Source organism: Bos taurus, chromosome 20 (assembly GCF_002263795.3).
Source record: "Bos taurus isolate L1 Dominette 01449 registration number 42190680 breed Hereford chromosome 20, ARS-UCD2.0, whole genome shotgun sequence".
NCBI classification, from domain to species: Eukaryota; Metazoa; Chordata; class Mammalia; order Artiodactyla; family Bovidae; genus Bos; species Bos taurus.
The window spans coordinates 3,889,502-3,904,215 of record NC_037347.1 but is presented as its reverse complement, the minus strand read 5'-3'; the positions used below and the strand labels follow the sequence as shown (position 1 = coordinate 3,904,215).

Genomic DNA, 14,714 nt, shown 5'->3' with positions numbered 1-14,714 from the left:
GGTGGGTTATAGTCCACAGAGTCACACAGAGTTGGACACTATTGAAGTGGCTTAGCACACATGGTGTTTTAAAATTTTAATTTATTCTCCCCTACATTTTTATTCAGATATAATTGACATTCAGCACTATGTCAGTTTAAGGTTACATCATAACGATTGGACTTACATACACCATGAAATGATTATCACGATAAATTTAGTGAATATCCATTTGTGTGGTTACAAAGTAAAAGAAAAAAATTTTTTCCTTATGACGAGAACTCTTAGGATTTACTCTCTTAACAACTCTCATATATAACATATAGTAATGTTATATTTATTTATATATATATTTATTGTGCTTAATTATATTTAAGCATATTTAAGTACATTCCTAGTACTTATTTATCTTATAACTGCAAGTTTGTACCTTTTGACTAATTTCATCTAATTCTCCTTCCCCCAACCCCCCATAGATCCGATCTCTTTTTCTGTGAGTTTGTTTGTTTGTTGACAACACTATATTGACTCCTGGTGTAAAACGTAGTAAGTTGATTTTTCTACACATTATAAAATGATCACCGCTATAAGACCATCTATTGCTGCACAAAGATATTACATTATTACTGACTGTATTCCCTACGCTGTACATTTCATTCCTAGGAGTCATTTATTTTATAACTGGAAATTTGTACCTCTTAGTCTCCCTCATCTATTATCATTATTAAGTGTATATTAAAGTTGAATATTATGTACAATTCAGTATTGAAATATTGAATAAGATATTTTAAAACTTTAATGACTATAAAATATTCCACCATATGTGTGTGTATCACACTTAATCTGTTCAGTTATTTAGTCTTTACCTTCTTTCTTGGTTTTCCTGGTGGCTCAGATGCTGAAGAATCTGCCTGCAGTACAGGAGACCTGGGTTTAATCCCTGGGTTGGGAAGATTGCCTGGAGAAGGAAATGGCAACCTACTCCAGTATTCTTGCCTGGAGAGTTCCATGGACAGAGGAACCTGGTGGAAATACAGCCCATGGGGTTGCAACGAGTCGGACACGACTGAGCAACTAACATACTTCTTTCTTATTGTTGTTGTCAGTCGCTCAGTCATGTCCAACTCTTTGTGACCCCATGGACTGCAGCACGCCAGGCTTCCCTGTCCTTCACCATCTCCCGGAGCTGCTCAAACTCATGTCCATTGGGTCAGTGATGCCACCCAACCATCTCATCCTCTGTCATCCCTTTCTCCTCCTGCCTTCAATCTTTCCCAGCATCAGGGTCTTTTCTAACGTTTCAGCTCTTCACATCCTAGTTCATTTTTCTTGTGTGTACGTTTGTATATATGATACATAATCTTAAATCCTTTTTAGAAAAGACAGAATGTATTATATACTGCACATAAGAATTTTAAACATCCCTCCATGAAAGCTAAGCAATGATGATTGTTTTTAAGTTGTATCTATGATAATGGCATTTTGGTGAACAATCATTACCCATAATGTTTTTATATTTAAGATTATTTCAGGGAATTCCCTGGTGGTGCAATGGTTAGGACTCTGTGCTTTCGTTGCTGAGGGCCTGGGTTCAGTCCCTGCCTGGTTGGGGAACTAAGATCCCCCAAGCTGAAAGGTGGTGCCAAAAAAAAGAAAGAAAATTATTTCATTAAGGTAGACCCCTAGATTTGGATTACTGCGCCAGAAGAGTATGGGTGCCTTATTTAATTAATCTTTTTAGTCTGACCGTGCGGCATGTGGGATCTTAATTCTCCAACCATGGATCAAACCCATGCATCTTGCATTGGGAGCTCAAAGTCTTAACCACAGGACCACTAGGGATGTCCCAAGTATGGGTATTTTAGAAGTTCTTGCTATTTATTGCCAAACTGCTTTCCTGAAAGCCTCTTCAATTTATATTCTTATTGGCAAGTAGGAAGGTGCATACCTCTTACAGCAGTGGGTGTTATTATTTTTTAATGATCACTAATTTGCTAGACAGAAAATGGCATCGCGTTTGGAACGCGAATCTCTGCGTCCACACCCCAGGGCCGTGGGTGGAGGAATGTCCATCCAGTCCTCTATCTGAGATTCTTGCCTTGCAGCTGACTTCGGTGTGTCTGCCAAGAATCTGAAAACTTTGCAGAAGCGAGATTCCTTCATAGGAACGCCTTACTGGTGAGTCGTGTAGCCTCTGGAAATGGGATGGTGGACTGAACGTCACACCTCCATGTCCCCTTGGTGACCCCTGGCTGGGCTGGAGGGGAGAGGACAGGCAGGGGCTCCTGAGTCAGCCTGCTGGGTCTGAGCCTGCGCCCGCCGAGACCTTGGCCATATTACCCAGCTTTTTGTGCCTCAGTTTACTCATCTGTGAAATGAGGGGTATAATAGTGCCTATATAATGTGGTATTGTGAGGATTAAATGGGGTGGTGCATATAGAAAGTGCTCCACGGATAAGAACTGACATTCCCTGGAGAATGGTTCTTGATGAATTCAACAAGTGTAGATTGACAGGCAGACCCAGAGCTAGAGCTGGGGCCAGGAAGATGAGCGGTATGAGTTCTGTTGCTATGCTTATATGAAATCTCCCTAGACTCTTCCAGTCCGTTTTGGTTCCTTCTTTTCCAAAAAGAAAAAGCCTCTCTCAGTTTCACACCTAACTGCTTTCTGTTTTACTCCGTCCCATCATGAAGTTGGGTTCCTTTTTTGCCTGCTTATTACTCACTCTCTCTCTCTCCCCCCCCTTTATTCCTCTTCCTCCTTTTCTCTCCCGCCCCTCTCTGTGCTGATGTATTCTTCCCCCCACCCTCCCGCCCCCGATCTCCCCGGGTCCCTCCGCCCTGCTCCCACCCGCCCCTTCCCCAGGACCCTGTGTTCTGGATTGCTGCTGCCCTCTTCTGGTAGGAATCGGAGCTGCAGCAGGACTGGGCTGTGAAGCTGCTTGGAAGGCGTCCTTTTGTGAGGAAACCGTCCCAAGGAATACAGTGGGTGGGAAGGAACGCACTTCAGGTCCTGGGAGTGCTCGCGCTGGTCCTTGACCCTGAGCCTCCAGGAGGCGCCTGTGGAGGCCAGGGTCTTAGCGCTCTGTTGTCCCCTGGTCGGTTCAGGATGGCCCCCGAGGTGGTGATGTGTGAGACCATGAAGGACACCCCGTACGACTACAAGGCAGACATCTGGTCGCTGGGCATCACGCTGATTGAGATGGCCCAGATCGAGCCCCCGCACCACGAGCTCAACCCCATGCGGGTGCTGCTCAAGATCGCCAAGTCCGATCCTCCCACACTGCTCTCGCCCTCTAAGTGGTAAGGAGCCTGGAGGCCTGCCCGGGGGTGTTTGCAGGGCGGCCAGCGGCCCTGGGTGGCGGGGCAGGTGGGGTGAGGGGAGGCGGGGTGCCGGGCTCTGCTGTCCCTGCTTGGCCCCACAGCGGGGGAGCAGTCAGGCCTGGGGGTCGGCAGGCTTTCTGAGCTCCTGGGCCCTCAGAGCTCCTTCCTCCCTCTGTGCTCTGAGCATCAGCTCTCCGTCCACGCAGACCGCGGAACCCAAATAAGCCGGATCCCGCTGCAGGAATAAGAGCCCATATGAGCCCTTGCAGCCACACGGCGCAACCCTAGGCTCGGAGTTGGGACTCAAAGCCCCAGTACGGCTGTGTTCCGCTACGTGGCCTTGGGCAAGCCCCCTCTCTGATTCTGCATCCCCTCTGTCAGTGACCAGAGGGCAGTCCTGAGGTCGCCTCCGCTGCCTCGCTTATAAAGGCGCCCTTTGTCCTTTGAGGGGCGTGTTTGGGAAGCACGGGACTCTCAGGAGAGTGGAGTCCCTGATGCGGGAGTGTTCTCGGCTCTTCCCCGCTCCCAGCTCACTTCCCCCACCTGTCTGTCCTCCCAGGTCTGCAGAGTTCCGAGATTTCCTGAAGACAGCCCTGGATAAGAACCCAGAGACACGGCCCAGCGCTGCGCAGCTCCTGGAGGTGAGTGATCCCCCCTCCCAGGTGGCTGCCCGCCTTGACCCAGAAGCTGGGTTCGTCCTCACCCTGACCTGGGGGCGTCGTGCACAGCCGTGCAGTCACCAGCCAGCATGCCCTGGGCACCCATACCTGCCAGCCCTTGTGCAGGGAGGGCGAAGGGAGACCAGAGTCCTGTCTGCACGGGACTAACCTTCTGGGGGAGGGGGACAGGCGGCCGATGAGCAGCACAGGGGAGGGGCTGCTCTCCTATAAAAGGAGGACGTGAGGGGCTCTGTGAGCCAACACCCAGAGGAGGCGAGGGGGCCACACGTGGTGCTCGAGAGTGGAGGTGGAGGCCTGGGATGGGGGCATGATGGGTGCAGCTGGCAGAGGCAGGAGGCCTGGGTGCGGGGGCTGGGGTGAGCACAGGGGTGTGGGAGGTGGGTGGGCTGGAGACAAGGTCAGAGCTGCACGGAGTGTGCCCAGTCCCAGGCTCAGTGCTTCCCCAAGAGGACTCTGGGTACGAAGCATCTAGTCAGTCTCTCCACTGTGACTATTATAGCAAAAGGATGCAGAGAAAAAGGCGCATGGGAAAGGCAGGCAGAAGTGCCTAGAGTCCCCTCCCTGTGGAGTCACAGATGACACACCGAGTTCCCCAGCTGTATTCTCTGGTGGCACATGGGAAGTGTTGTTTTCCTGGGAAGCATGTTGGAGAACTCGGGGCCTGGGGTTTCACTGGCAGCTGACCACATGGGCAGCCTCTGCTGGCACGGACCAGAGTTCCAGGCTCCGGAAGGCTGGGCAGGTGGTCCGCATGGACTCCATCGTTTGCACAGTGCAGGCGAGTCAGCCCCTCTTATCAGTTCACGGTGGGAACCCTCTCCAAGTCCAGGCTCCCAGAAAAGGGCTAATGATGGGAGCAGCCTTCCAAAGGAGAGCTGGACCAGGTCACGGGGGGTAACATAGGGCCTTGGGAGGACGTGTACTTCACCCTGTTTGGGACAGGGCACCTGTGAGGTTTGGAGGGAAACACTGAGTTACTCTTACAAAGGTCTCTCTGGCTGTTGGACGTGGCATCTGGGAGACCAGCCAGGGTGACAGGTGACTCGGGGAGCATCCCCTTAGCTGGCTGAATGACCTTTGGGTGGGGAAGTGGATGGTGGCTTCCTTGAAGCTGTTTGAAATACTGGAGGTAGCTGTGAGCTACCCTTGTCAAGAGCCGATGCCTCAGGCCCTGGTGTCCGCAACTGATGGGGTGAGTGTTGGAGCCTTGGCAGCTGTTTTTGGAAACCTGCACACACCACTCGCCCGGCCGTCTCCAGGTCGCCTGGCCACTGTTCCTGGGAGCACCAACACTGCTGGGAGAGGGAGAGGAAGCGAGCCTGGGGTCAGGCAGGGGCTGGCCCTCCAGCCCGTCCACCACTCTGGTGCTTCCCCCTGTGTGACCGCCTGTGACTGCGGTGGGAGGAGAGGGGGCCGCGCCCCACCGCGCCCTGGAGGCTCTCTTCACATGCAGCCGCTTTTTCCCAGCGCTGACTTCCTGTGAGTCAGGCACTGGGGCTGGGCTGGCGCTTAGGGCGTCCCTCTGGGCTCTGTGCACAGTGGTGAAGTGTGTGGCCTGGGGGTGGGAAGGCCTGGGTTCAGATCACAGCTCTGCCGCTTCCTGGCTGTGGCACCCTGCTTGAGGGGCTTCATCCTGCCGTGACCCTGTTCCCACTCTGAAGTGGGGATAATAGTCAGCCCCCCTCCCCTTACAGGGTCATTGTGAGGGTTAAGTGGAAGATCCTGGAAAGTGCTTAGCTAAACTGTGCAGTGCTATGCTCAGTGACTGTTTGATGCCTTGAATTAAATTGTTTAAAAGTGGAAAGAAACGGGGATGCAGACTGGGGTTATCTGCTTGGGGTCACGATTGTTCCTTGTGGGTTTCTGCACTGTGTTTGCAGTCACGCAGCTGGAGTGACGGTGGCCTCACGCGTCAGGTGGGGAGGCGTTGGGCAGGGACGGTCTGGGCAGCCGGCGGTGGGGGTGGGGTGGGCCTGCTGTCATCGTCAGATGCGAGAGCTCCAGGCTCCTCAGGCCGATTGTTTCCTGTGAACAGTCACCTCCCGGCCTGGAACATCCGGCCTCCGGGACGCTGCCGTGAAGAGACCAGCTGTCTCTCATCCCACATGGCAGCCCGGGAGCCTCAGCCTGGGCCGGGAATTTCCTTTCCATAGTTGGGGGAAAAAACCTTCCTGCCAGAGGACTCTTTGCTAAGACAGAAGGGTTGCAGAAAAAAAGAGAGATCCTTCCGCATAAATAAAACTGCTTGCAGAGCTTAGGCTACCGTCAGCTTTTTCCATGTGCCTATTTATCTCTTGAGTTAGGGAGGGTGAGGCATTGTTACCCCTGTAGGTGAGGTCCCAAGGCTCAGGGAACAGAACAGGCCCCCTGAGGTCATCTGGCTTTGAGTGGCCAGATGCGAGCCCAGATCTCGTGCTGCCAGCCAGCGCCTCCTCCAGAGCTGATCACGCCCCCGCCTCAGCCCTTGCCTGACTGCTGGTTCCTCCTGGCCCGCATCGTTCCCTGCATCCTGCCATCAGCTGACTGACTTCTGCCCCTGCTGGCTTGTGGTCCATTCATTCGCTTGCCTGGATGTTAGTTGGGGACTAACATCACTTGGTGGTACCCCAGGCTCTGAAATGAGGCACACCTGCCAGGAATATGAGTGGTCCCCACCCTGAGCCTCAGTTTCCTCCTCTGCAGGAGGTGGGTCGTGCTCACATCACAGAAGCGTGTGAGTGGATGCAGGTCTGTAGCCACCTGACGTCTGGAGCATCACTGGTGCATAGTATACACTTGTTGAATTTGCTCTTAAACCTACTCCGCTCTAGCACAGCGTACTTTTCAAGGTTGTCGGCACCTCTGGATGTCAGGGTCAGCTCAGGCTGCAGCGCTGGTTTTGCGGGCCCCAGCAGCGGTCGCAGGCGACCCGTGTCTTCCTGCTGTCGGTTCCTGATGTCAGGTCTCCACGCCCTCTTGGTTTCCTTCCTTCTCACTGGTCACTAGCCTGTCTGTTTTGGCTGTTCTCTTTCTCCAGCTGATTCACATGAGGTTTGCCAGGGCCTTTTCCTCCATCTCCATCACCTCGATGGGCTCGCCTAGTTTGCCTGCAGCCCGGACTGCCCTGCTCAACCCCAGACCCTTGTGTCCGATTGTTTCCCTCCACCCCCCTTAGTATTCTCTACCCGCCTTAGGTGTCCACAGGCATCTCAAACTTAACAGGTCTGCCACTGATCTTTCCCCACATGTGCTCTAGCAGTGATTTTCCCACCCCGGTTGATGGCAGCCCCACCTTGCCAGCAGTCAGGCCCCAAACCTTGCAGTCATCTTCTCAGAGGGATTACCCGGTCTTTCTCACACACTCTGTATCCATTCTACCAGGGAGTCCCGTCATCCCTGCCTTCTGAACATGCCCAGAATCCAACCACTTCTCACCACCTCCATTGTAGCTGAGGGAAAAGCACAAGGGAACTCCTATACCTCCTGAGTCCACGCCGCTTGAGACTCCATCTTACTCAGGATAAAATCCCGAGTCTCAGTGACCTGCAGGGTCCTGCATGGTCTGCCCATCTCACCTTGATCCCTCGGATCTGTCTCTCTCTTACCCCCTCCCTCTTCCCCAGCCAACCAGCCTCCTTGCTGACACTCCAGGCGCCCTCCCGCCTCAGGGCCTTTGCGCTGGCTGTCTGCTATGCCTGGGCTGCTCTTCCCGTAGACACCCCCACCTCTTTCCTTTCTTCAAATCATTGCTCACATGGCAGCTTCTCAGTGAGGCCTCCCCCAGTGTTCTATTTAAAACTGCAAACCACCCGCACCCCTCACGTTCCTAACTCTCCGTCCTGTGCCCTACCTTTTTTTTGGAGGGGGCGCTGCATTGGGTCTTAGTTGAGGCACGTGGGGTCTTGGTTCCCCAACCAGGAACTGAACCTGTGTCTGCTGCATTAGAAGGCGGATTCTCGTCACTGGACCAGCAGGGCAGTCTTCCTGCACCACTTTAGTTCTCCGTGGCACATAGCACTTAGAGTATATAACTTGTGTATCAGGTTTATTGTTGGTCACCCTGACCAGCGTGTCAGCTCCCTGGGGACAGCAGCTTTTGTTTTGTTTTGTTTTTTTCACCAGTGTGCCCCAGTCATCCAGAACAGTGCCTGGTATGAGAGGGCCTTCGCCTAAATATTTGCTAAATATATTTATTTTTACTTAGTAAACTGTTATGTAAGCTTTTTCCCATGCCAGGTTCGATTCTAAATGTTTACAAATGTTAACTCATTTAATCTTCGTAACAACTCTGTGAAGTAGGTATTGTTTGGATCTCCATCAAACAGATGATAAGAAACTGAGGCACAGAGAGGTCAAGTAGCCTGCAGAAGGTCACACAGCATGTAAGCGACAGAGCTGATTTCTGGTCATCTGGTTCCAAACCTGTTCATTTGACCACTCTAGTAAGCTGCCTCTCTGAACGAATGAAGGAGAGAGAGAAGAGAAGGAGGAAAGTTAGGAGGTGGGGAAAGGAGAATGAAGGAAAAATACCGACACCTGAAAACTTGGAAGTATTATTAGACATTTTTTAAAGCTAGTCTTGGAGTGTGGGATATCCCAGTTGGTGGTTTCTTTTTTTGTTTTAATTTTCTTTTTTCATTTGGTCACACTGTTTGGCATATGAGATCTTAGTTCCCTGACCAGGCATCTAACCCATGCTGCCTACATTGAAGGCAGAGTCTTAACCCTTGGACCAGGGAAGTTCCCGGCTGATGATTTTTAAGTACACAGAGGAAAACTGGGCTCAATGTCTTGGAAGGTTGACTATGCAGATGGCAAGAGAGGTCCTGGCTGGATGCTGGGTGCCAGTTGGTAAGCTTTGCGGCATCATGGGGCTCGCCTCAGAGACAGCACAGAGTAGCTGTCCTCGTCCTGAAGGAGCAGACTGCTGCGTCCCCTCTGGTCCAGGTCTTTCTCGGGGGCACCTGAGCACCTTTCCAGGGACCCTGTGCCCAGATGAGCCTGTCCCCAGGTGGTGCACAGCGTGCTGGCCGTCGGGGAAGGTCCCACGCCTTCCGGTGCTGCATGCTGTCTCTCCTTTTAAACACATCCCGGAGGTGACAGAGCTGGGTCAGTGGCGGGGGTGTGTGTGTGCTTTGTGTCCCAGAGCAGTTTACAAAGCAGTCTTCTGGGCCTCATCAGACAGGAGGGCCTGCTCCATCTGCCAGCCTCGCTTGCCCGGGGATTCCAGGAGCTTGGGGTCCACGGGAGTGGCCCTGCTCGCCTGCCCCTCATCAGAAGCTTTCTTCCCCACAGTTCCCCCTCCACTTCCTAAAGACTCCGGGGTACTCAAGGGAGGCCATGGAGCAGATGTTCAGCTTCAAGAAAACACAGCTTCTGGCCAAGCTGAAGAACCACTAATTTGGTCAATATGTGATGTGGCTTGATGAAAACCTGGTATTTCCAGAAGCCTGTGTCTGCGTTATTTGTTTCTGCTGCATCTGCTTCAGCCACTGCAGGGAAGTGTCCCGTGGCTTCTTGCTCAAGTTCACATGTGTGAGGTTGTGCAATGTGAAGCTTGGGAACATTTGGGATCTGATTCTCATCCTCAGTTCTGAAGCACTGTGCTCTGTGGGGATGCAGGAGGGAACGGGAATGGCTGGGAGGGCAGACTGGCGCTAACAGGCTTCTCTGATTGTGGTTCTCCTGATGGTGGTGATGGTGATGATGGTGGTGGTGGTGGTGGTGGTGATGGTGATGATGGTGGTGATGATGGTGGTGGTGATGGTGGTTGTGGTGGTGGTGGTGATGGTGGTGGTGGTGGTGGTGGTGGTGGTGGTGATGGTGATGGTGGTGGTGGTGGTGGTGGTGGTGGTGATGGTGGTGATGATGGTGGTGGTGGTGGTGATGATGGTGGTGGTGATGGTGGTGGTGGTGATGATGGTGGTGGTGGTGGTGATGATGGTGGTGGTGGTGGTGATGATAGTGGTGATGGTGGTGGTGGTGATGGTGCTGGAGATGAGGATGATGGTGGTGATGCTTATGCAGATGATTTTTTGAGCCATATTTTGAGCTCTTACTACAATGCTTAGAACATCCATACTATTATTCCTAGGGTACAGATAAGCAAACTGAGGCTCTGAGAGGTTGACTTGTCCAAGTTGTTGGAAGTGGGATTTTACCCCAGGCATCCTGGTCTCAAGTGTAGAGCCCACAGTGTTCACTGCTATACTCTCCTGCTTCCCTCAGCTCAGTTCAGTTGCTCAGCTGTGTCCGACTCTGCGACACCATGAACCACAGCACGCCAGGCCTCCCTGTCCATCACCAACTCCCAGAGTCCACCCAAACCCATGTCCACTGAGTCAGTGATGCCATCCAACCATGGCATCATTGAGTCAGTGATACCATCCAACCATCTCATCCTCTGTCGTCCCCTTCTCCTCCTGCCCTCAATCTTTCCCAGCATCCAGGTCTTTTCAAATGAGTCAGCTCTTATTAACATCCCACTCAAGACCTTTCCGAGCCGCTCGGCTGCTGGAGTGACGCCTCTGAAGGGTCCCTGTTTACAGCACTGTTTTGCTGTAGCCTTTGTACTCGCTTATGCTCCTGCCTGGAATTCTCTGTGCCCAGATATTTCCCTGGTCGGCGGCCCCTTTACATCCCCTCAGGTCTCACCTTGAGTGTCCCCTCCCAAGGGGGCCCCTCTGACCTAAGCAGACTCCACCCCACCCCCAGCACCCCAGCCCAGGCCCATGTTCCTCCAGCCTCACACTGTCCTCTTACCTGATCTGAAAAATGTTCTTGTCATCTGGTGACATGCCCATCGTCTTTCCCGAGGCCAGGGACCTTGCCTGTCTGCTTGTTTGGCCTTTTTCAGCACCTGGCACGTCGCTGGCCTCAACATGGGACCGAGGCGTGAATCGACGAATGAAGAGGGGTGTGGGAGAGAAGGATGAGAAATTAAATTCTTCATGCCTTTCAAAGCTGGTACTAACTGGAGGAAGTCCAGCTGGTTTAGAGCAATCTGAACGCCAGAGCTCTCTAACAGGAGTGAGTGGCGTTGGTTTCTGGTGTGCAGGGTCAGGTCCCCGGGTGAACAGGTATTGCTTCTGGCTGTTCACAAATGAACTAAACAGATAAAAGCGAATAAGCAGATAAGAATGGTCTGTAGTAGACCTATCTGTGGTGAATGTGTTTTCAGGGTGCTAGACAATTTATTCTCTTTAGTCATTTAGATATTACCCTGCAATCCTGTTGACACTGTTGCTCCAGTGATAAATTTTCTGACAGTAAGAACGGTGAGTTTCATTGGAGCCTTCCTGCAAATTTCAAATGAGCGAATTCCAATTTAATGACCACTCCTAACATGCCTTTCTTTTTTTAAAAAAATTATTTTTATTTATTGGGCCGCGCCAGGCCTTTAGTTGTGTTATGTGGGACCTAGTTCCCTGACCAGGGGTCGAACCTGGGCCCCCTGCTTTGGGAGCTCAGAGACTTAGCCATGGACCACAGGGAGCCACTGTGCCTTTCTCAGCGGCCCTGGGTGAGTGTGGGAAATTGAGGACTCCCGCGTCCCTTTCCACACCCTGATGCAGTGCAGACTTGCAGTAGGGAGATCTTCAGGCTCGTTTACCATCTACTGAGGCCTTAAAAGCTTGGGTGTATCCCACGGACCATGAAATAACTTTCACTTTTTAGAGATGTGACATTTCTGAAAATGCCTCAGAATATAACATATACCACTTGGCCTCAAGATTTTGCAAAACCCAAGACCTATACAAGCATTTCCATAGCAGCTTTATTAAAACAGAAGCGGCCATCAGCTGCAGAAAGAATAAACGGCTGTGCCATTGTCATGCGATAGAATGCTGCCCAGGAATCAAAAAGGAACAATCAGACTTCCCTGGCAGTCATCCCAGTGGTTAGGAATCCTTGCTTCCCTTGTAGGGGGCATGAATTTGATCCCTGGTTGGGGAACTAAGATCCTGCATACCACGTGCTATGGCCGCAAAATTTGAAAAAATAAAATAAGTTTTAAAAAAATTAGAAAAGGAACCGTTTACTAACATGCAACAAGGTAGGGGAATCTCATAGTCTCAGCTTAGTTGTGTTGAGTGAAGAAAGCCAACTACAAAAGACTACGTATTTTGGGATTCTGTTCAGATGGAGGTAAATAACAAGCAAAACTAGTCTCTGGAGCTTGACGGCTGAGAGCAGTGGGTTTGACTGCAAGGGGGATGGGGACCTTCCTGAAGTGATGGAAATGTTCTGTGTCTTGAGCTGGGTGGTGGTTATACTAAGTCTGTATATATGGAAAAAGTCACTGAACTTAATGATTTGTGAACTTTCCTGTGTGTAATTCCTCAATAAAGTGTGTGTGTGTATATGTATGTACATACTATATATTATATTGTATATTATATATTATACTCTGTGTGTGCACACTAGATATTATATATGGTACTCTGTGTGTGCACGCTGGATATTGTATATGGTACTCTGTGTGTGCACGCTGGATATTGTATATGGTACTCTGTGTGTGCACGCTGGATATTGTATATGGTACTCTGTGTGTGCATGCTGGATATTGTATATCGTACTCTGTGCACGCTAGATATTATATATCGTACTCTGTGTGTGCACACTAGATATTATATATTGTATTCTGTGTGTGCATACTAGATATTATATATTATACTCTGTATGTGCATATACTGGGTTTCTTGCATTACAAGCAGTCTCCTGCATTGCAGGCAGTTCTTTACTGACTGAGCCACCAGGGAAGCCAATATTTTTAAAACTACACCTTTAAAATCTTTTTAAGAAGTAAATTAACAGGGAATTCCCTGCAGTCCAGTGGTTAAGATTCCATGCATTCACTGCTGAGGGCCCAGGTTCAATCCCTAGTCAGGGAACTGAAATCCCACAAGCCACATGGCATGGCCAAAAAAATAAAAAAGAAAAATAAATTAACAAACACAAATAACCCTCCTGAAACATTATTTTTTGCTCCCACTTTGGGCTAAACTCCTCTCTGTGCTTGATCTCCTTCCACCCTCATACCATCCCTGTGGGTTTGCTATGATTTTCTCCATGCAGAGGTGAGGCTCCCGAAACTCAGAGAGGGAAAGGGACCTGCTCAGGGTCACACAGCTAGTGAGCAGCGGAGCTGGCATTTGCCCTCTTTCACCACACACAGGACTTTCTGAGCTGCCTCTGGGTCTGCCTGACCAAGTTCAAGTTCACATCTCCCTGAGGGATGCTGCCAGCCCCCTCTGCCTGGGGGATCGCCTTCCCCGGCCTTGGGTGCCCCTCCTCACCACCCCCGCCCTCGCCCGCTGTGATTCTCACCCAGCTGTCTTGCCCTTCTCAGCATCCCTTCGTCAGCAGCGTCACCAGCAACAAGGCCCTGCGGGAGCTGGTGGCCGAGGCCAAGGCTGAAGTGATGGAGGAGATTGAAGACGGCCGAGATGAGGGGGATGAGGAGGATGCGGTGGAGGCTGCCTCTGTAAGGAGATCAGGGAGTGCCGGGGAGCACTGGGGAGGGATGGGGTCCCCGCATCCCTCAGCTGGGGCGGAAGGGCACCGGGAGGCGCAGGAGAGGTTCCTTTCTGTTCTTTCCCAGCTCAGAGGTCACAGGCTCCCACGCCACCGGTTACGTAAGACAGCACAAGGGCCGGGATGAGGCTGCAGGGTGTGTTGGCCAAATCCTATAATTTTCAGGGAAGACCCGGAATTGGAATTTTCTGTGGGATTTTCCAGGTTTTAAAAGTTGGTGGTGGACTCCTTTTGCTTCCCAGCCTGCTCCCTGTCGTGACGCACATACGGAATGAGGATGTGTGTAGCACACGGTGGGCTCAGTGCATGGAAAGGCTGCCTGTGATCAGAGGCAACAGGCCGAGGGGCTCCGAGCACCCCAGACCCTGTCTGGCCATCGCGAGGGCCCAGGGGACCCATGTCTTGGCACGCTTGTAACCCATCTGCAGCTTCGGCACTTGGCTGAGTGTAAATTTAAATTAAAGCTAACTTAAACTTTTTACAAAACATTTGTGTTAGCCACTCAGTCATGTCCGACTCTTTGCAGTCCCATGGACTTGTAGCCCTTGAGACTCCTCTGACCCTGGGATTCTCCAGGCAAGAATACTGGAGTGGACTGCCCATTCGCTTCTCCAGGGAGTCTTCCCAACCTAGGGACTGAAATCGAGTCTCCTGCATTGCCGGCAGATACTTTGCCCTCTGAGCCACCAGGGAGCCGTAAAGCTAATTTAAATTTTTACAAAACATTTGAGCCAAACAAAACTCATCTGTGGGCTGGATTCTGTCCTGAACTGCCACTTTCGGATCCCTGGTCTAGTCATTTGGGGACAGCTTCCTCCAGGAGGGGAGACTTAGTGTCCAGGTGGTGCTGTGGACCTAGCAAGGCTTGTCCAGACCTGTCTGTTTGGGAAGGATTATATAGCACTTCCTCAAGTGCAGTTCATTCCTGGGAGGAGCCGGAGCTGGTGTGTAAATCCTATAACTAACCTATAACACTTAGAGGTCAAGGTCAGGACAATGTCAAGGGGCGTCTGGACACAGGGAGACCCTGCTGGACAAGGGGAGGGTCTCAGGTCTGGGATGTGTCCCACTCTTGACCTGGAAGGTGGCTACGTGGGTGTTTACTTTATTCATTAAGGGGGACGTTTATGTTTCCTCTGCAGAAATCCTTGTTCTATTTCACAGTAACAACATTTTCAGTACTTCTACCCCCCAAAAGCTCTAAAACACAAAAAC

At 51.3% G+C, this 14,714-nt stretch overlaps 2 protein-coding genes across 4 annotated transcripts in view; one reads left to right on the top strand and one right to left on the bottom strand.

The window, feature by feature from the left end:
- STK10 (serine/threonine kinase 10) overlaps positions 1–14,714 on the top strand; it is a 122,627-nt gene that overhangs the window by 70,627 nt on the left and 37,286 nt on the right. The window contains exons 5-8 of the mRNA NM_001192627.1: positions 2,085–2,157; positions 3,088–3,282; positions 3,863–3,944; positions 13,315–13,449. Of these exons, the coding sequence (NP_001179556.1) occupies positions 2,085–2,157; positions 3,088–3,282; positions 3,863–3,944; positions 13,315–13,449 (485 nt within the window). The remainder of the gene's footprint in view (positions 1–2,084; positions 2,158–3,087; positions 3,283–3,862; positions 3,945–13,314; positions 13,450–14,714) is intronic.
- Positions 8,035–13,384, bottom strand: LOC112442977 (integumentary mucin C.1-like). 3 transcript variants are annotated; one of them, XR_009491906.1, is made up of 3 exons: positions 13,293–13,371; positions 10,725–11,069; positions 8,035–8,417 (listed from the first exon to the last, which is right to left on the bottom strand). XR_009491906.1 is itself a non-coding variant. In XM_059878844.1 (2 exons), exon 2 carries the CDS (start codon positions 10,130–10,132, stop codon positions 9,620–9,622), a length of 513 nt encoding a protein of 170 aa, XP_059734827.1. In that variant the 5' UTR covers positions 10,133–10,832; positions 13,293–13,384; the 3' UTR covers positions 8,569–9,619. The 3 variants fall into 3 exon arrangements, 2 of the variants coding, with proteins under 2 accessions (XP_059734827.1, XP_059734826.1); XM_059878844.1 differs by lacking the exon at positions 8,035–8,417 and having other exon boundaries at positions 8,569–10,832; positions 13,293–13,384; XM_059878843.1 differs by lacking the exon at positions 8,035–8,417 and having other exon boundaries at positions 8,569–11,069.

Coding starts and splice junctions, on each gene's coding strand:
- LOC112442977 (XM_059878844.1), bottom strand. CDS start 10,132: ATGCCTGGGGTAAAATCCCACTTCCAACAACTTGGACAAGTCAACCTC.